The 22,303-nt window shown below is 41.3% G+C and overlaps 2 protein-coding genes across 2 annotated transcripts in view; both read left to right on the top strand.

Moving 5' to 3' along the window:
• Positions 1–12,084, top strand: part of LOC126396924 (cadherin-4-like) — a 46,116-nt gene extending 34,032 nt beyond the window's left edge. The window contains exons 3-10 of the mRNA XM_050055298.1: positions 1,270–1,398; positions 4,575–4,730; positions 6,664–6,805; positions 8,659–8,828; positions 8,963–9,097; positions 10,365–10,550; positions 11,137–11,245; positions 12,053–12,084. Of these exons, the coding sequence (XP_049911255.1) occupies positions 1,270–1,398; positions 4,575–4,730; positions 6,664–6,805; positions 8,659–8,828; positions 8,963–9,097; positions 10,365–10,550; positions 11,137–11,245; positions 12,053–12,084 (1,059 nt within the window). The remainder of the gene's footprint in view (positions 1–1,269; positions 1,399–4,574; positions 4,731–6,663; positions 6,806–8,658; positions 8,829–8,962; positions 9,098–10,364; positions 10,551–11,136; positions 11,246–12,052) is intronic.
• Positions 12,085–13,072: 988 nt separating this feature from the next.
• LOC126396923 (desmoglein-2-like) overlaps positions 13,073–22,303 on the top strand; it is a 20,424-nt gene continuing 11,193 nt past the window's right edge. Inside the window, exons 1-7 of the mRNA XM_050055297.1 lie at positions 13,073–13,104; positions 13,352–13,494; positions 13,703–13,924; positions 14,624–14,878; positions 15,277–15,398; positions 16,806–17,111; positions 19,593–20,587. Of these exons, the coding sequence (XP_049911254.1) occupies positions 13,073–13,104; positions 13,352–13,494; positions 13,703–13,924; positions 14,624–14,878; positions 15,277–15,398; positions 16,806–17,111; positions 19,593–20,587 (2,075 nt within the window). The remainder of the gene's footprint in view (positions 13,105–13,351; positions 13,495–13,702; positions 13,925–14,623; positions 14,879–15,276; positions 15,399–16,805; positions 17,112–19,592; positions 20,588–22,303) is intronic.

Here is a 22,303-nt window from a genome sequence, read left to right as displayed (position 1 = left end):
TCATAACCGGCTCGGCTCGGCTGTTCAGGTAGGCTACTTCTGGGCAGTCATAACAACAACATAGAGGAAAATATTGGACCTGGAGTCAGGCTTCTCCGTCGCCGGTAAGCCGTTATCTTGCGCCGCGGAGCACTATGGCCGCCGCATTTGACAGGAATACGTATTCCTGTCTGTGTCTGTGTCTGTGACCCCCGTTCAACCCACAACCAACAGGATTCGCCTGCTGCTGGTTGAACTCTGTACTTGCACAGCGTGCTCCTGAATGATTTCTTTTACTTGTACAAAACTATTTTTAGTCGCAAATGCAGTAAAATGCTCGCACATAGAGCTCTCTCGAAAACAAATCACTGTAGCATATATAAACAAATCTAGCCTACAAGTAAAAATATTAGGTATTCTAGGTATTTTATATGGTGATGTAACATTAATCACTACGGATATATAGACCAGAGGGGGGGAAATCCCACGCACCCAGCCCAGGCTATCATTATGGTTATATTCTGGTATTGAGAAGTATCTGAATAATACACAAATAAAATCCCAGATCTGAAACCCTATTTAGTAAATAGGGTCACAAAATAGGCCTAGCTAATGGTTATTAACTCTTATGAACTAGCTGTGCTAGAGCAGTCAAACACTGTACATCTTTCTGTCTGAATATGATGCACTTTCGCAAGGTGTTTTGACAAATTACTAGTGCTGCCGCCCTTACACGCAAACATTTGTCACACTTGTGACAGCGCGCTGTGTCTGCATCAACTCTTGTAATGTAAAGCCACACTTTTGACCGTTTGGCTCTCTCCGCCATCATTATCTATCTAAAGGTAGGCTACAAGCTTGAGTTGGTGTATGCGCTGTCTTGTGTGTGTGTGTGTGTGTGTGTGTGTGTGTGTGTCACTGGAACAACAGCCCCGCCCCCCTGCTCTCCACTCACACACAGCAGGCAGCCAGGGTGAGCGAGACAGATCTCTCGTCTTCAGGGAGAATAGTGAAAATTATGATACAATGACGGATATTTGACGGAGTTGGTGAGATAAATGTGCAAGATAAGGTTTATCTTGTAAAAAAAAAGGCGACTGCTCCAGTACCGACAGCAGAACCGTTAAGGTCAGAGCTTATCAATACTGCGGTCTTGAAGAATGTAGCCCCGGGGCTCGTTCAATACCGGGGTTCGGTACCCATCCCTAACAATAACTGACCTGAAAACAGACACAAAAAGTTACATGTATAGAAGCAACACCACAGTCACATGTCCTCTTCTCTCTGCAGCTGTGGGGGTGTTTGGGAGACGATGCAGCCAGCGTCCCACAACTCAGACGCCAGAAGAGAGACTGGGTTGTCCCAACGAAGATGCTTTTTGAGAATTATGTCTATCCTCCAAACCAGTATGTTGCCAGGGTAAGAATGGGATGAAAAAGGTTGAAATGTGCAGAAATTTCAGACTGTGTATTAAATGTGTTGTAAACACACAACTAATAACAACTACAGATGCATATGTTTACATGTTGATTCAGTTACTTGTACAGTCTGTATTAAAAGATGTATTAAAGGGATGAAGGGCCCAGATTATTGGACAACACCACTGCTAACAATCCTGTGGGCTTCCTCACGTGTTTGACTAAACTGAAGCTCTCAGTGAGGCGGTGTTACAAACATGTCTTAAAAATCATTTGAATAACATCATAGGTTAAAAACACTGCACATGTCCTCATGCCAAAAGCTTGAGTGTTTATGCATCTCTCTATAATGTTCCCACGCTGACTCAATGCAGGAGTTCACCGATAAAAATAAACACTTCACCGGTAAAATAACACTTAAACCTGCATGACAGGTCTTGCATCATTATAATTCGGCAGCAGACCTGAAATAAACTGAACAAAGGGGTAAGGAATCGGGGTACGACAGAGAGAATTTGTGTAGGTTGGAGTGTGTGTGTTTGTGTTCTGTATCTGTATCTGTATGTGGGGCGACAACATAAGTGTGTGCTTGGCACGCACACGCTAGTGTAGCATCTGTGAGGCTAAACAGCTCTATAGGACCAGAGACTAGGTTAGGAGGAGCAATTAATGAATTGACCAGGCAGTTAAAGACCACAGACCAGGAAGTAAATTTAAATGCCGGCTTGTTTATAGAAGATTAGTAGTAATAGAAAAACATACATTTGGTACCATAATACACTTCACTATTTAAAGAGTTGATGCTCACAGAGGCCGCCGCAAGCGTCGGTCGCGCCGCCATGTTTTAAATGTAAGGGTGAGTGGGAGGGGAGGTCCCTACACATACATACATACACTCTCCGTTAAACCCTTTCTCCCCTTTTTGAGTTAACTCTGTTCTTTCAACCTATTTTAGTATACCTCGAGGTGGTTTAATCTTACTCTAGTTATTTCTCTTACTCTCAGTTTTGTTATTTGTTTACCTTAATCAGAAAAACAGTATGTTCACAGTAACACACCAAACGGCATCATCGATATCTCAATACAAAATAAAACTTGACATCAAACACTCAAAATCCACTTGTTCAAGAGCACAATCAATAATTCAGATTTCACAAGAAAGAAAATAGTCTTTTAGTTAAGGCTTTTTAACAGTCCAGTATATCCACTGCAGCAATCAGTGGAGCAAATATCCCAGTCCTACCACTTTTCCGGGCAAACAGAGCATTGTCCTTATCTTTGGGGTGAAGTTCACTGAAAACGCTGTTGATCCAACGATTCCTCCTGTGGGTGGCTCGCCATCTTGTTTCCACAGCGTGGGAATGCAATGCTGACTAAAGGTTCATTCTCACTGCCGCGATATGGATTTGCAGAATATTCACGCAGCACTTTTCCACGCTCAAACCATACACACAGGCGCGGTACGGACACGGTGCGGAATTTCGCGTTGTTGTGTTCCAATTCCGCGCAGTGTGAACGGGTGTGGGTGAACATGGACGAGAGTAGCAGCAGCAGCAGCGAGCTAGCAAGCTAACGTTTAACAAGCGTCAACATCAACTTTCTTTAGCACTTACCACTCTCACCGCAGCCACCAAGCTGGACAATGGACTGCCAGACGTTGTCCTTTAATTCATTGTTCATAAAATCATCCCGAAACGAGGTTTATCAACCTTTCTCCCATACTGTCCTGCCTGGCTGGATTTCGGACTCTCCCGGGTCTGCGCAACGTCACTATAAACAAACAATTTCATTGGCCCAGCTGTGTAATTCTGCTGGGAACCCATGAAATCAGCTTTTATATTTTTCCGCGAGAATAATCCGCACAAATTTTCGCCCTCAATGAGAATGGACTTTTAGTCTTCAACCCGAAAAAACTGGCCTGTTGTTTAACAGTGCAATAACGTTATACACAAAAAATAATTAAATCATCTTCCTGCTAATTAGCTCAACTGAAAACTTCTACCGCTAAAATACAGGCTTTAGGATACGTTTCACACACACACACACACACACCGCATAATGGCGGAGTAATCAGATTACTACATAGCTGACGCCATATTAGCTTGTTACATGTAGCTTCTGCTTCAATTTCCAACAACATTTACAAACACAGGATTCACAGCTTAGCGTTTCCACCATAACTTGGTTATAAAGAGATAAATTGAATGGTTTACAAGCAAACAAGTACCCAACCGATGACACAGCAAAAGAAACAATCAACTCACCAAGTCCCTGTCAACCCAACAACATAAAATCCTCGGCATGGAAACCGTGAAAAAGTAAAGCAAATTGTCCAAAAACTTGGAAAGAACGATGGTTACAGCATCCAAATCATTCAAATCTATCAGTTTTCTCCTTCTTTTATCTTTTATTCCTCCTCGATAAACAGAATCGCTGTGCTCGTTTCTCTCTCTGCTGTCTCTGACTATCCGCTATGTGGAGCTCAAGCTTATCGATTGGCTGTTGCAGTTACATTGTTAAAGGAGCAGTACAACTATTTTTAACCTTGTAAACATTTTTAACATCACATTAAACATGAACTTAAATTATTCATTTATTTATTCATTAACTTAGAGCGGGTTTTTTTAATTCAACTTTCACATTTTTAAAGGGCTTTTAGTAACCTAGGTTACACTAGTGTGTGCATGTTCATTCAGTAGTGAGTGGAGCTGGTGCAATTAAAGTCCCCTTATCGATCATCACTTTAGATCGTCAGGGCACAAAATAATAATATTCAATTACTCTTAATTTAAAAAGGTCAGATGTTTATGTTGAAATCAAAACTCTTGGACTGTGAGCAGATTATGTTTGTGGTTTTGTTTAAATGATAAAGGTGAAGACATTGGAGGTCTTCTTAAGAAGTTATCAGTGGTATTACCATGTGCAACAGTTTTAGCTTCAGTTAAAAATCTACACCCATTTTTTCTCTATGTGTTGTGGTGATAAACAGTATGCCTCACTTTAGTTTTAAGTCACTTTGAGCTCTGGAAGCAGAAGGTCATACTTTGAGTCTTGTAGAGGTTTTAGTGACGTTTGGATTAAATCACTATTTGACCATGTGTGAAAGACAGCATTGATTGTATTGTGATATCTTTTAAATGGCTTCATTGTTGTAATGATTGTTATGATAATTTTCAGATCAGGTCAGACTGGGATTCAGAGCGGAACCTGCACTACACTCTGCTGGGTCCCGGGGCCAGTAAAGAACCAGTAAACCTGTTTGTTGTGGATGACATTTCTGGACTTGTGTATGTCCGAGGAACACTGGACCGAGAGGAGAGAGAAACCTACATTGTGAGGACACAACTCAGCACACAGCTTATTACACATCTTTCAGTCCAACACTTTACCATTCTACTCATTGTAGCTTCACATGGCAGCAAATTAACATCAGCAGTTGTTGATGGCAGAAGGAGATGAATAGATTTATATCAGAATGAGACACACAGGCATACAACACTAAACTCAGACAACTGGTAGTGAGTGAAAGCATAGAGATGTTAGCAAAGCTCCAGAGTCTTTCTCAAGAGAAATATTCTGCATTGTATATTCCATTTTTGCTTGAGCATCAATGGCAAGTCCCATTGCAGGGAGAAGGCACCCTTCATCAGTTGTTGTCTCCTAAACCCCTGCAAGAATCACCAAGAGGGTGGGCAAAGACCAGTTGCCAAAACCCTTGTGGCAGGAATAAACGGCTGCTCTGTACACTTTAATAGTGACATGAAACAGCCCTCCACCCATCAAACACTTCAAAAAAGAAACAATAGAACCACCTGCACACGACAGGGGGTCTAGCCTCCTTTCCTTGCACCAGTGTTGGAACCCTAACCATGTTGCCTTGTAGCAGCCAGTTGGGGATCCCACTCTTGCCAACTGTATGGTCCGCACAACCTGCACAAACAGTGCAGCTCTCCTGAGCCTGTCTGAGAGGTTGACCCAGAGTGGACAACGTGCCTATCATACCCACCTGCTAAGACAGAGTCCTCCAGAACTGAAGCATGGTTCAGGGCTGGGCCATCATGCATCACCGTGGCTTTCCCATAAAAAATGCAGCAGCTGAAAGTGTGTCATTGTGTTTAATTCCTCTCTTCTCCCATGGAGATTGGTGAGGGAGAAAAAGACATAGTGTATTCTTTCTATATGTTATGCAGAGCTGTTATATCAGGTGACGTGTGTCTTCTGACAACATATACTGAGAGTAAAGTGCTCATGACTGGACGCAGCACCTTTGAAAAAGTGCTATGATAATAATAATAATAATAATAATAATGAAAATAATGCAAGGGGCAGATGGTAGCTCTCCTCCTGTAGCCGACTGAAGCACTGTGTGACCGATGAGGTCGATCTGAAAAGTCCTGCTGTTAGGATGGGGGATGCCTGGAGATTATCCTGGTCCTTTCTGGGGAGCAAGTCCCACCCACATGTGACAGGAGCCAACTGTGGCTAGACATCACACAGCCCACTGCAGAGGCAACACCTGGACAAAAACCATGCGAGCTGGATGAGCTGGACCATAACAAAGATGACTTACCAGCCTGGGTAGGATTGGGGTCTCAGAGTCATTGATCTCAAGCTCTGGTTCATTGTCACTGCACTGACACATTGCATGGCGTCTAAACTTGGGGCAGAGCCCAGCAGGCCTCACAGGGTGATGGCTGCTGAACACCGCTCTCCACATGGTGTAAGCCAAGGCACTGATGGGGTTCCTGAAGCAGCGGCTCCATCCTTAAAAAAAGCTTATCATCGCTGTCGCTTAAGAGAACAGGATGGTAGACAGTGTTGTCTTCTGCCTTTTATACTTTGGTGTTTGCACGCATTCAGATTGACACATCCTGATTGGCAGGCTACTTTGATGCAAATTACAGTGGGCAAATGTGTGCATGTGATTAGAGAAAGGAATTACCCACAGAGTCCAGTAGACGCTGGAGCCTGTGTGAGACTGAACATAAATGACAGCATACACAATACATCAGTATTGATTATAATTCTACCTAACTTTGTAAGTTTTAGTCAGTGTAACTGCTAACTTCCTTTTGTATACTTATTTAAGAATTGCAATTCAGGACTTTCACCTGTTTTGGAGCATTTTTTATTTTGAGTATATCTTAATGTTTTCTTTGCCACTGCTCTGCTCTGACATGGAGCCATGAAAATCCAGTGAAATCCCATTTAAAGATGCGTGTGTGTGTGTGTGTGTGTGTGTGTGTGTGTGTGTGTGTTTATTCAGCTGACAGGTGTGGCCACATTTAGTAACGGCAGTACGGCCGAAAACAGAATAGACCTGAGATTTGATGTGGAAGACGACAATGATAATCCACCTGTTTTTGTCCCCGTACCTCCAGCTACGGTCCAAGAGTCCAGTCCACCAGGTAAAACACATTTTCTGTCACCTCAATGTGCTCCTCTTTGATTGGTTGAGTGGTGTTACAGAGTGAGAAACATGAGTGTGTTCTGACTCTTTATGTAGCCTGGCACCCTTAAGTGCGTCCTAGAGGGCAGACGTTGGTACTCCTTACGTAGGACATGAGAAGGGTCCAGGGCAGTTTTATCAGGCAGTCTGAGGGTATGCTTAGTGCAGCTGTTTAGGAAGGAGTTTTCCACAAATTGACCCACCTTGCCTGATATCAAACATTCTTGTGGAGCATAGCAGGTCTTTGTTCAGATCTCCCAGAGCCATGACAGGTGGAAAAACACTCTGTCTGACAGTATCAGCTTGTTTCAGCTCTTCACTGAAATTAGCCTATACTGTACTCTGAGTGAAACATTCAAACCAAATACTCATGTTGTTATGGTTACACCATTCCCTGTAATGGAAATATTCTTGATGTCTTGCTCTCTATCTTCCCCTATCGCTCTGTCTCTCTCTCTCCCCCCCCTCCCATCCTGACACTGTCCATTGTTGTGACTGGTTTTCTAGAACAGGTTTATCACCATTTGTTTTGCTGTTATTGTCTGTATACGTGCAGTTCTTTTATAATATCCCCATGGTTTGTGCCATCTAAGTGACATTGAACAACAGCTTATACTCAAAGGGCGCAGACTAGTGAACTGTGGCCACAACGTTGATGTCCTTTTAAGTGCGATCAAAAAGGTTCCCCTGTAATGCTAATGCAGTGTTCAGGCTCAGTAAGGTGCAGAGACCAGTTCCATGTCACAGCCCTGTCCTTCAGACTCACTGATCTAACCTGACTAAATCCTCACATGGGCTGACAAATGAAAGCCTACAATATAAAAGCAGCACCCATAATTATTAGACATGTGTGGACATTGTAAGGAGGTTAAATATTTGAGATATGATGTGAAATATGTTGTTTATATTTTGTTTATAAAGTGTGAGACATGATTGCTGAAATTTTAGCCTTTTTTTTGTCCTTTTGGGACGCTCTAAACACTGGTACCATACTGCAAGTACACACGTGCATCAAAAATTAAACAGCAGCTAGCCCGACTGCGTCAGGTCTCTGGCATTACTCCACATTTATGGAAACAGTTTTTATGACATGTTAGTAACTGTTAGCGCTTGTTCCAGCAAGAATGCAAAAAATGGCAAAGCTAAATAAAATATATTTTTTCCATGCCAATATTTCCTTTTTCAGTTCAAGTTTTGTTTATGATGGCGCTTTTTTTTTTTCAAAGCCAAAATTTACTGTCATTGTCCTATAGCTCCATACACAAGACAATTGTTAGTTGCTGCTCTGTGCACACAAGAGGACACCATAGGCTACCACTCTATTTTTGTGACCCCAGCGGCACAGCCATATCACAATCAAGTGCACCCTTGCCTAGAAGAGGTGCTCTGTAGTGCACTAGGATTCTGTAACTGAACTATGACCAGATCACACTTTGACACACATATACACACACACACACACACACACACACACACACACACACACACACACAGTGGTGTAGTGGAGTGTATACATGGGTATACCAGTTTTCTTTTCAGGCCTTTACAGTATACCCACCTACAGTATCAGCCAAAATGTCACTGGGATAGAAGAGTATACCCACTTCCACGATCACCTGCCCATCTACCTAAGTAGTACACTACATCACTGCACACACATGTTTCAGACTCAATGTATCATTCAAAAAATGCCATATCTTAGTCCACTCTGAAAATTCTGTTTTAGGGACAGTCCTCATGGCAAGATAGCAGAATATTACGATAATGTTATCTATCAATTTACTAAATGTAGACTTCCCGTTTCTTGTTCAGGGACTCTGGTTGGTAGGATTACAGCTACAGATGCAGACAAGGCCAACTGTTCCCATTCAAAGATCGCCTACAGCCTTGTGAAGCAGGAGCCCTCTGATGGCCGAAACGTCTTCTACATAGACAGAGAAACTGGATCCATCTACGTCAAAGAAAACACCTTAGACAGAGAGGTCAGAGGCATTACTGTGGTGGGAACACCATGTACCTTACATCTACTTTAATACATCTGTAGACGGTTGATAGGATTGTTGAGCTCTTCTCTTATTGAATTATAAACCTGTGTTGGTCCCTCTGTTGTCCACAGACGCAAAGCTCCTACACTTTAACAGTTGAAGGAACTGATATGGATGGAGCTCCTGGAGGCAACACAGGCACTGGGACAATTCATGTCAAAGTAGTGGACATCAATGATAATGTACCCGAGCTGGAAAAAGACGAGGTACCTACTGTGACTTTGTTTCCATAGAAATTATTGTAATATATGCTTTATATATGTATATAAATCATATATGTTTTACTATTACATTTCAGAGGGAGATACTGTACTTTTTTTAATCTCATGATGTGACAGATATAGTTGCCTCTCAGGTGATGAAACTACTAAGGAGAGGTGGGGCTAAAATCTAACAATTCATCCCCCTGGCTATGCATTTGCACCAAAACCTCAGTAATGAACTTCTTATATTCCATTTGTTTAATCTGTAAGCAAAGTGTGAAAATGATAATTTGCTCAGTTACGGGGTTTATATTGAATATCCTTTGGTTGGAAGCAGTAACTTTGGGGTGTCTCTGCTGGTTGCCGGGCAACTTTTTGTGTAAATTATCAATATAAAATGGTAAAGCTTGAGCTGTAAGGGTGCTGCAGGGCCGGTGTGGGGAAGTTACTGTGAAAGTATACATATAGTAGCTTTACAAGCTACCAGTTATGGCGCACTGGAAGAAACTGAGCAAATCTACACAAGGGAGAAATCTATTTTGGTAAGCTAAAGCTACTTAGATGTAGCAGCTCAAATTACTTTGTTAAAAACAAATTGACAACGTACATGACTCAAATTTATAACAAACTGTAATACAAAAACAGTTGCGTACCAGCAAAAAAACAAAGCCGATCAATTGAGTTTACTGTCAAAAGTGCCCACTTGTTCATGAATCATTAAAAAAAAATAAAAAATGAAAATAGATAAATACTCCATTATTCAGATGAATGTGCAGGAATGTTAACTCTGGTTTTGTATACAATGTCCACCAGTCAGACACCTGTCTTCAGAGACTAGAGTCCAGGTGGGGGTACTGCACCAAGCAAGATTACTCAGATAGTGAGGTAACTTCTAAAATAGCATGTAACAACTTTGATAATAATCTTTCATTCTATGTCCCAAATTTAATTGTAGATTTTGTAGATAACTACACAGAACATGGAAAAATGGTAATTTAGTTACTCAAACTGCTCAAATCACTATAAATAAGGTTGAACCACCAGCAAGCTGCAATTGAAGTTAAACTACTACTTTAATCCATGATAGAGGTATGCCCGTTTACAGCTTTTGTGCTAAGCTAACTTGTTTATATCTAAAAGATGTGAAAGTCACACTGGTCTTCTCATCTCTTTACCCCACAAAGCAAAAGAGTAGATTTCCCCAGATGTTAAACTATCTCATAAAGCTATTCAAGTGACAAGAGTAAAATGAAAATTATTTCTTGTTTAGTATGCAGGCAGCATTATGGAGAACACAGCCCAAGTGGAGGTCATGAGATTCAAAGTGCTGGATGATGATGAAGAGAAAAGTGACAACTGGCTGGCTGTTTTTGATATTGTCACTGGAAATGAAGATGGAATATTCAGCATTAAGACTGATCCCAAAACCAATGAAGGTGTTCTGATGCTTGAAAAGGTAAATCTGTCTGTATCACAGCACCTGAACATCCTCAATGCAGTATGCGAGTTAGAAATGAAATGCTCTAGCATTATTAGTTGTATGGTAAGATGGGACGTTAAAGAGGTAATGTGCCGCAAGGAGTCATTTTGACTGTAGTTATCTGCATATTTTATAATACACATATTGCATACTATCTCATCAACAGCATGTGTCTGGATTTAAGAATGTATTTTCTACCAGAGAGGTCTGTCCACCTCCTAATCAATGATGGTTTCTCTCCACAGCTTCATAGAAAATAACTAACATGTAATTACTGTAATTAGAAATGTATGAATGCACAAGCTTCAAGTTTGTTATAAAAACATGTCTGGTACTAAAATTGAAAGACTTAAAGACATCCAGTAGCTTTGTCAGTCTATGTTTGGCATATATTGCTGTTTTGTCTTTTAATGCCTGATGACTAAACAACATGTCAAGAAATGTGTAAATAACTTTTCAGTCATATGTGGGCAACAGTTTGTGGTTTATGAACAATGTATTCATGTTAAACAGTGACCTGTGAGAGTAAACTGATGTGGCTTTGTTCTGTTTTCCCTTCCAGCCTGTTGATTTTGAGGAAAATCCTGATATAAAGCTCGGAGTGGTAGTATCCAATGTTGCCCCAGCTATAGGAGATGGAGACGATGATGGCGATGGTCAAGGAGGAGGAGGTGGTGGTGGAGGAGGAGGAGGAGGAGGAGGAGGAGGAGGAGGAGGAGGAGCAGGGGGTGGCGGAGCAGGAGGAGGGGGAGGAGGAGGCGTATCTATTGACATGGCAACTGGGGCAGGAGCAGGGACTGGGGCAGGAGCTGGTAGCACAGTTACAAACCAGTCCAATAAAAAGAGGCCAATCAAAGGCAAACTTTACCCAGTGAACATCGCAGTGCTGAATGAACCTGAGGGGGTCGTGTTTAAACCCCGAGTAAAGCCTGTCTCTGTTTCGGAGAACCCAGAGGAAAATCCATTGATGGAAGTGATTGGTGTCTTTGCAGCCACTGACCCTGACACCGGAAAGCCTGCAGAAAATGTTCAGTGAGATGAATTTACTTTACTTTTAACTTAGAGGCTCTATAAATTATTTTTCATAAAACATCTCAGATTATAATGTGGACATCCTGGCTTCTATGTTGTGAATTCTGTTTGGCATTCTGGTCAGAATAGAAAATACTCAATATTTTTCTTCTTGTCATCCAATCCATTAAAAGACTAAAACCAACGATGAATGTATCTACTGACAACTATTGTGTGCATGTGTACCAAAGCCTTATACTGGTATATCTTCTTCCTGTGTGCCATAGAGTTCCATTAAAACACATCAGTAAGCCACATTGTTGCACTCAGTGACATGTTTTTAACATTTGATAAAAATCACAGTTTATTTAACAGCCACCATAGGGGGAGCACATGCTGGGACTGAAACCAACTGGAAAACGCGTGGTCAGGCGCTTGGTGCTACTCTTGTGTCTTTTCTGTGCCAGATTTCAAGAGCGTGGTGGCAGGTTGCGTCTGAGGTTGCTAAGTAACCTTAACTGTATCATCATCAGATCATAGCCCATTTACCTGAAATCCTGAGTGCAGAGCTGATCTTCTTCCAGGCGTTGTTTGTGTGTAGGTCTGTTGTCCGTGGGACAGATGTAAAGTTCTGGTAGCCCTGCATTAAAATGATCAACTTCTTCCTCATATCGGTGAAGATTGTCAGTCATCCAGGTCATGGTAATCAGTTCAGTGCAGTGCTGCACTGCACTGAACTGAAGAAGCTTCTTGGATGAGAAGCAAAACGTTTTCAAGAAATGCAAGCAAGTCCAGTTGCCTACGATATAGCACTTATGGTTCTTCCTCATATTTATCACAGACTAATATTTACGGATGAAGGGAAAGATGTCCATCGGCTGTGATTGGTTGTTCCTTGTGCTGCTGCATTCCAAAAGTTGAACTCAGTTTATCTCAGGGTGCAGCTGTCGTGCCCTGAAAAATAGGTGCTTGTGAACGTGTGTACACCGCTGCCAAGTGTCTTCATTTAAAAAAAATGGATTTAAAGAAAAATGCGGCATGTGCACGGCCCCGCTCTGTGAGGCTGTAATGCTTATTGTGAATAAAACCAAACTGTTGGATACATAACCCAAAATAGTGGACAAATTAAAATTTCAATCTGATGATGGTGCTAAATGAAAAGTCAGCGGATTGCCAAAGTTCCCAAAACCCACAAACATTACATGGTGATCTATCCAACAGTGAAGTGTGTTCCTTTTGGTGCCACTTGAGGAAAAGTCAGAGGATCATCTGAGTCAATGAATTAATCCTCTGGGCACCATGAATGTCTGTACCAAACTGAATGCCTTTCCATCCAGTGGTTGTCAAAATATTTCAGTCTGGACCAAAGTGGTAGACAGACAGACAGACAAACAGACAGATATTGTCATCCCATGCCACGCATGTAGCTAAAAATGAAAAGATATCTGTGAGGTGTTTTCAAAGCTCTACATTGTCACTAGGACCCAATGAGTTTATTGCTGATGGCCACAGGCAGAAAGTCAGAAAGAGATGGACTAATATGTAGATTTTGTCTTTTTTGTTGACAGTAAGAAAAGTAAAGAAGAACATCTTTAAATAGATTGCACAGGATTTGCTTAGTATTTAACTCTTTGTATTTTCTGTGAAATTCAGCAGCAGAGAAATTATTATTGATGAAATTATTTTATAACCAGTAACTTTAAACATGTGACTGCTTTAACTGTTGTAATCTAAAGAGTAAACATTGCTGCATATTGTTTCCACAGATATGCTAAAGGCTATGATCCTGACAACTGGCTATTGATTGACCCAGAAACAGCAGAGATTAGACTTCAAAAGTTCCCCGACAGAGAGTCCCCATCTGTGATTAACGGAACTTACTACGCTGAAATACTGAGTCTGAGTGAGGGTAAGCTCTGATTATGGATAGCAGGTGTAGCCTTCAATTTAGAGAGCTGAGCTCAAGATGGTTTGGGATGCAGAAAAATTTCATTTTTCAAAAGTTTCGTTCAGACACGTTGCTTTAGTTTTCTAATAGACAGTTCACTGTAAAAGTTTAGATTCCATTAAGTTTGTACTTCCTGTTGTGGACAACTTATGTTTTCTAATTCCCACAGACAGGCGTTTTGGGATTGCCACTGGAACAATAGCGTTGAAGGTGGGAGATGTGAATGATGACTGCCCCACATTGACCAACCACGTGGAGTACATCTGCTCAGACACTGAGGTGATTAATGTTACGGCAGTGGATAAAGATGGAGATCCAAATTCAGCCCCTTTCACCTTCCTCCTTGTGGAAGAGGAGAGCCGAGGAGATTGGAGGGTTGAACCTTTAAATGGTACGATACCTGGTTTCTATTATTGCCAGTTTGCATGATCATTGTTTTGTATCAAATGGTTTAATCTTTAATTACCTTCCTGTTTATAACAGTGGTTAGAGTGGCTGGCAGCTCCTACTGTTTTGATGAACATTTTCAAAAAAATAGTGAAGGGGTGAGTGGCGCATCCTTTCCTAATGCCCCAGCTTAGAGTCAAACTCAGTGATGTTGGTCAGTGGTGGTACAAGGTGAAGCTCAAGTTTAAATTATTCCCCAAGGCCAGATCTTTCAAGTGTGGCGCACAACACTGTCTAGTCAAATGACTCTGCATCCAGGGAGAATTTCATTACTGATGATTTTTGTGTCTGTATTGCGAAGTGATAGGGAGCCATGGCTGGATGCTGATGCTGGGGTCCTTGTTGGGTTTTAAGAGGAGTGAGATGATTGTGGTGCCTCAATTATTCTTCTGTTCTGTTATAAAGGGGTTACAACACAATCCAGAAATGTTTGCAGAACTCAGCAGGGAAGCCTGGTAGTTTATAAGTTGGCATTTGGTTGGGGGAACTTTCCATTTAGTGTTTTTATATTGGCCAGACAAAACCAGTGTTTATGACCCAAGGGAACATTAACAGTAAAAACAGGAAACATTAAAATCTAAAAACCCACTAGTTATTCCTGTACTAGAGCAGTAAGACTCCTCTCATTCTTTCTTGCTATTAGGTACCAGTGCATCCCTCAGGGCTTTGAAACTTCTTTGGGCTGGTCACTACCAGGTCGCCTTCATCATCCAGGATCAGCAGGGCCTCGCCTGCCCAGACCCTCAGTACCTGGACCTACATGTGTGCTCCTGTGAGAAAGGAGAGACCTGCAGACCAGCAGGTATAGATGGTCTAACAGCTTCTCGCAAGGAATCCTCATCTACATTTGGAAGACTGGGAGTGGGGGCACTGATCCTGGGACTTCTGATGCTGCTTGGTGAGTATGAGTTATGTTAGCATGACTCAGGAATTATGCCTATAATACACCTATATAATCTAGGACTGTGATTCAACCAGAACGAGCATTTAAAATCTCTTAAGAAACAGTATCCATGGGCGGGATTCCTTTGGATTACACTTGCAGTAGTTAACTGTTATAGCATATAACATTTTACATCTTCTCCATCAGGGGGCTGGTCTCAGATATTTAATAATTTACTTGCTACTTTCTACCAAAGAAACTGATCCTCTAAAATGTGTTCACAGTCAGATTTGTGGTGTATTCAGAGTGACCCACACATCATTCTTGAGCAGGTACTTTGAGTGTGCAAGAAAACATTTTTTGAACCTTAGAAATTTAATATTTCCGCCTTCTGTTGTGGTTGTGTTTTTCAGCTGTAGGTGTCTTACTGATAACCTGCTCACGTGGAGGAGAATCAGGGAGCTTCTCTGATTTCCCTTTTGATACCACAGAACACTTGATTGTCTATCATACAGAGGCCCGAGGCGAGAACAAGGTAAAATATACAGTGTGAAGCAGACTATTCTGTGCTCAGGAGTACAAAGACTGAGGCATGCAGTGCTAAAGTGCTAAAAATGAGTTAGTTGTACATGAGGCTTGACAAGGTGTTTGTTTGAAGTTTGTTATTGTGGTGAACAAAAAGTCATATGATAGAGCATGACAACCACATCATCTGCATTCATCACTAACACCGGAGCACCACAAGGTTGTGTGTTAAGCCCATTCTTGTCCACACATTACACCATTGATTGCACCAGTTCATCACCTATCACTACTTACCTCAAATACGCAGATGACACTGCTGTTGTGTATGCTGTTGTCTGATAGTGTACAGTGTTGGGAAAAGAAGTAAAGTAAAAATGAGCTGATGTAAATATATTTACCAGCCTGGTCCAAGCCTTAGGGCATTTTCATATTAGTTACGATCAATTCATACCATGCCCAACAAGACCAACGGCATAGTGAAATGGCTTTGCAGCTCTACTAGACAACAGCTACTCATGCTAAATAATAGTCCACTCCTGTGTTTTGGCACATTTGGTTTTCAAACCTAATGTGAACCGTACCCAATTACACATTAACCTTACTCTAGACCACCTTTTCAGGTGGACTCTGAAACAGAACAGTATACAGTGCAGTACACAATGTTCATACTTACCAAATGAACTTTACTTTGTGGTTAAGTGTACTCAAGATTCAGGCCCAGGTCCCGATGCGAAAGCCTTCTTGGTCTGCCAACAAATACACTGCAATTAATGCTTATTGCCATAGGTGCCACCCAAGAGAATGAAGCATAGAGATTCAAGAGTGTAACTTTAATAGCAATACAAATGGAAACCTTTTAAGAAAAAACATCTGTTTTCTTACAAATGAAAAGTTGAAATCATAAGAAATAGAAAACACACCCTGCAATATACTCAGGGAACGTATCGTTATAGCCTTACTGGTATGACCAGTAACTTAACGTGGCTAATGTCAGCTGATGTCAGCAACCTCTAAATAAATATCGATGTGTAACTGACATAACTGATTTACTTCACTGACTGAAAAAAAAAAAGTAAAACAAGAAGTGACTTGGGCTCAGTGATCTAAAGATTTGAACATGTCTGTATATTGAAACTGTGATTTAAATTATGGGGTGTAAGGAAGCAGTTATCAGTTTAGTGTTTACATCTGTATGCGGACATTAGGCCAGTGAACGTTGAAGCATACATACAAGACATATGCAACCTAAGGTCATCCTGTTTGTTTTCCTGAAGGAAGAGTGTAAGTGGTAAGATACTTAAAGATTTGCACTGCTTGTCTAGAGCACCAAATGTGCTAGGTCAGACACTTGGTTCAACGACCTACTGCAGCACAAAAATAAATATGTCTATTCACTTCCTGTCCTTATGTGTTCCAGGAGGTCCCTCTGCTTAGCTCTCCAGTCCAGACAAAGTCTGCTGCCGTAGCTAAATTATCAGCCAGCAATGGAGCTTCCAACACCAAAGCAAACACAACAGCTACCTTAGGGAATCTTCAGATGGGCTCTGCCAACAAAACCTACACGTCGAGGTATGGGGCTGATAGCAGAAACTGGGAGAGCAGCTTTGGAGAATCCAGAGAGACCCGGACAGAGTTTTACTCGATGGAGGAGGAACTGTTACGGTTTGACAGCATGGATGACATTGCCCTCTCTGATGTTTTCTTGCATCAGTACTACTCTCAGGTGAGGGACCATCGGCCTGATGCTGCTTTATTGTAACTCTTATCTTCAATAGTTCTGTCATTGTTAGTAATACTAAAGTAACCAAAGTCATTGCTGGGATGCAGGAACTTGGCGACATGGTTGTACATCAAAGTCAGATTGGTTGACAAAAACAGTTTATTAACAGTTTATTCAGATGATCAAATTCACTTTATTTGGAGAACACACGGAAATCCATTCTCACCATTATGTTAATGGTCCTTCAGGGCTGCTACAACAAGCTAACCGTTTCGTGGGCTAACAAGGCTGGCTACTGCTCGATGAAAATAGGGTATCAAAGGAAATTTGAACTGTGCTGAAAAGGCCTAAAAATGTATTTTTTAGCGATATGTTTAAAAAAAAGTTTGCAATTTGCTCGTTATTTCTTTTCTAATATGGCACTGTATAAACCTATTGCTTCTATTGTACTCACATACAATACAGTGGACGAGAACTGAGGATGATGTTTGGAGAGTATCACTGGACCAGCATGATATTAATATTGTATTCTGGTTGTTGATTGGTCAGGGAGAACGTCCTCCCTTTGAGTATCATTTTACATATTTTGGTCAATCACAGAATAGCATGGGGAAAAAAGTACATATACACACTGATTTAACAAAACCCGCCCTACAGAGGACAGCAGGAGCCCATCCTCCTCTGCCCCACACAGGGGCGATTCTAGGATCAGAGGTTTAGGGGTGCTGAGCACCCAGAGAGCTGCCCAGCCTGGCAAGATAAATTTCACTGTTTTGTACATTTTAACGCAATTTCATTCCCACATTTGTGAAAGAAAAGCACAACACTTTTTGGGGCAAAAAAGGCAAATAACCAAACAATGCGTTTTATATCTAATAAGAGTTATAAAAGCGCAAAGATGAAGTGCGCTGGTCTTGTCATACAAAGTTTGATGGAGTGTCAACTGGACAATATGGAGATATTTGCATCTTGAAAGCTGGACTACAAATGTGGATAGACAGGGAGAAACACACGCAAGCCTAAGACGTGGTAAGATACGATATTCCTCACTATATGAAGTGACTGATAACAAGATCTGTATAATGGATTGTAAAGAAATTCGTCAGGTTTTTATTTTGTAGACAATTGATCTGGATTTATAGCATGATGGGATGACAGCACAATGCATTTGTGAGTAATCCATCCAAGAGTAATGTGTGTGCAAAGCTGTATGAAAGCTTTGTTATACATAATTTTAGTGTAACTTTATCTTTTTTTTTTCGCTGTGAAAACATTGCACTAACAAGTGCTTGGTCTTATCGGAAAGCTACAGTTCTGCTGTTTCATGTGATATGCGTGGCTTCTCCCTATGACGCACGGTCGCGGAGTAAAACTATAGAGAAGAACAGGTGTGAATTTGGACGCACTATGCGTCGTTCAGGCCCATAGGGTTAATATTAACACATGCACATGACACAACAGCTAGCTCCTCTCATTCCAATTCAAACAGAGGACAGTGGTACTAACCACCTGTGACGTTTCCTAGCTAGAAAAAACGTCAGCTAACATCTACCTAACAACATAAACAGTGACCTACGATTAAATGCAGCAAAAATGAGGACTGGTAATGATAATAATGTGTTGGTATTGAATGGTAGAAGTTAGGAAATATCCTGGTTTAAGCCAGGTACTTACACCACTACACCACTCTGGAAGGCAGCGCATTGCTCTGTGCAGATAGAGCACTCAGAACCCGAGTCGGGGAAAGGTGGGAGCGATGGGGTGGATCAAACCATTTTTGAGGCGGGGTGGGGGGGGGGTGCTGCTGCTGTATTTTTGTATTTTTGTTGTTAAAATATTACGTTTCAACCAAGTACTGTATGGTTTTGACACTTTTCTAGCTTGTTAAAAAGGACATACAGTAAGAAAAAAAATAAAATAAAAAAATCTCTCAAATTTTGGGGGTGCTGGGATTCAATTTAGGGGTGCTTCAGCACCCCCAAAAATGGGCTAGAAACGCCTATCACACCACCACTTCACACAGGCTGCCCTTCCCCTTCTTGCTTGCCCTGCAGATGTCGCTGTTGGCTTACTTAAATCAGAATTGTAATAGTGGATATTTTCAGAAGAGAGAAAACATATTTAATAAATGACACCGGGATTAGTTAATGCTTTATTCAAGCCAGTTACTCCTTTTTTTTTTTTTTACATTTCGATCCCTTGGTTGCCTCTCACAATAAAGGAGGAGCAACCTCATCTGCCTCTGTGGACCAGCCTCCTCTGCTGGATGCTCTAAACTAATGTCAAATGAATGAACAATGACAGTGAACCCTCATGTTTCACACGTGTGCAAGCATTCATAAAAACCCACAAAATCTGTTTCTATAAATGTTATGTGAACTTTTCAGACAAAATGCTTTGTGTCAAACAACTTTCAGTGTGCAGATTATTTAAGCTGTGCTGGAGTAACATGTCTTTCATTGTCTCTGTCTAAATATGTTGCAGAAAGCAAGATGTGCTGCAAAAAATCAAGCAGCAAGAGATTGTGTGCTTGAGTATGAGTATGAGGGCCAGGGCTCCCCTGCTGGCTCAGTGAGCAGCTGCAGCCTCCCAGACTCTGACAAAGACCAGCACTTCCTTGATGACCTCAGGCTGAAGTTCAAGAAGCTGGCTGACATCTGTTCTCCTCCTCGACCTCCGACACCTCTAAGTTTTGTCACCCAGCAGGTGGATAAAGTTGACCACATTGCTGCGCCCTTATTGGAGAGTAAACCACCCAGCATCCATGGCAAGATCCAAGAGCAAACCCAAAATGTCAGCATCACCCAGTCACCCACCAGTGACATCGGCTTAAGTAGGACCTCCACCAGCAGCACGCATAGGCAAAAAACAACCAGTGTCCCAAGTTTAAGCAGGAAATCCACCAGCAGCACCCATGGGAAAAAATCCACGAGTGTCACAGGCTTTGATGGAACAGCTTGTGGCAGCATTTACAGCCAGTTTTCACACATGCCTCATTCACCCCATATTAGTCCTGTTACCACAGCCATGATGCCCTCTGTGGCTCAGATGCTTGTACTACAGCAGCAGCCAGTCTACTACACCACCACCCCTATGATGCAGCCAATGCATTACATAGTCCAACCACAACTTCAGAACACAGTGCTTCTGGCTGATGGGCCTGTCAGCAACCTGCAGGGTAATTCCCCCGTGTATCTGCACGGGGGAAACACTGCTGGGACTTTCAGTCTGGGTAGAAGAAGAGGCAACAGAGTGATGGAGGATAACCAGGGAGTAAAGACATGGACATTTTCTCATGGCCCAGGAGTAGTGATGGGTGTCAGGAAGAGTGGTCGAAGGATCAAGTCAGAGAGTGGAGAGGCAGCTGAGACATGTCATAGTAGTACAGGGATGCAGACAGGTCGACGCATCAGTTTGGGAGCAGTAGAGTTTGGAGAGGAACAGCTAGTGTTCACACAGGAAGGAGACATGAGAAGAAGGTCGACAGCATCAGCAGAGGCAGTTTTCATTTATTAGTATTGACCCCAGCACCACCTGGCTTTTTAATTGATGATTGCTTAACATTGTTGGACCATATTAACATTATTGTTGAAAAAATGGGGCAGGGTATTACAATCATGAGAAAGGTCTCCTCCAGTGTAACACTATCAATTCAAGAGACAATCGCTTTCTCATCTAGGGTGCTGCAAAAAATGTATATTTTGAAGCTCCAGCTCGCATAAAATAGCACTGAAAGAACTAATGTCGCAAAGATGCACCACAGTCTGGCACGGTATACTGCTGAGGAGAAATTTACCAACAGTCTTCTCACATTTACTAGAAATGCAATCCTAGATGGTAAACTGAACAGACAGATCTGTTGTATAATCACCATATTACACAGGTCACCATGGGTCATCTTGTACTCCCTAAGCCTAAAACAAATCAACTTAAAAATGCCAATGAATATTAGTTCCTACACAAATTACACAAGTAAGAAGCAAATATTTATTTAAAAAAAACACTCAAACTGTAACTGATGAGAGGGACCGCACAAAATCAATAATGCTATGATGTTTTCTTATGGGATCTCAACCCACTACTTTGTTTGATAACCTCTGTACATAATTTTTATTTCCTTGCTTTTATTTAAAATATGTAATTTTGTTTAAGTGATATTTTGATTACTTTGATTTCCAGTATGTTATTTTGGGCTAAACTGATAGTGTCAGTCTACATTTGTATGTGTGCGTTATGTCTGTGTGCTGTCAGTGTTTGCATTACTTTATGTGGACCCCTGGAAAATTTGCAACTGCTGAAAATATCGAGTTCTTTTGTAATTGCGTAAATAATCATATGTAAAGTATTGATGTACAGTAAGTACAAAAATAGACCTGTGCAGTTTTTGTGTAACATCTCACTGTGTTTTAGTGCAGTTAAGAAATATACACTTCTATACTACTATACAAGTCTCACAAGACTCACATTGAATCCTACAACGAATCCCATAATTATTGATAATTTAATAACAATAATAACTTTATCCGAAAATCACAGAGGTTGTTCATCTACACTGAACAAGGAGCACCTTGTTTGTGGTGAGTGCGATAGAGCAGAAAGGGATATCCTCAGATTTTCAACCACAAGGTGCCAGTTTATTTTTCTAACACTTGATGGCAGTAGAGAGCTACTGTTGTTTATCATGAATCTGAGGAGGACCATGTGTGCAGCGGAATAATACATTAAAACACTAGATGAAGCTGTTCACCTTGTTTACTCTGTCATGTGATACTATTTCTGATATGTTGAAATACTGGCACTGATTAGCATAAATTAATCCAGCAGATGATTTGGAGGACACACTGGAGACATTTTGCTCTTTAAAGGCTCATTGTTAACAGTCACTTTAGCACTTACAGGGTCTGGTGGAGAGAAACTAATAATAACACATCATAAGATGTACAATATGTTTTAGGTTGTTGTAGGTGTATGTATTTCAACATTAAAATATATGTTGCATAAAAAGGAGTTAAACTGTTGATATGCGTTTGTTATTTTATAAAATACAATTTATGAAGCTGTGCTGTTATTTCTAAATCTATTTCAATGCATTATGGTTGACTGTCATTTTTTAGGCTGTGATCTGTGATCTGTGGATCTGTGGTGTGATCTGCCCCACCAGCTGTGGAGGGGAATTTTTTTTTTTTTTTTTTTTT

This window comes from Epinephelus moara, chromosome 10 (genome assembly GCF_006386435.1).
Source record: "Epinephelus moara isolate mb chromosome 10, YSFRI_EMoa_1.0, whole genome shotgun sequence".
NCBI lineage: Eukaryota > Metazoa > Chordata > Actinopteri > Perciformes > Serranidae > Epinephelus > Epinephelus moara.
Note: the sequence above shows the minus strand (reverse complement) of the source record. Positions and strands in the feature narration are given on the sequence as shown.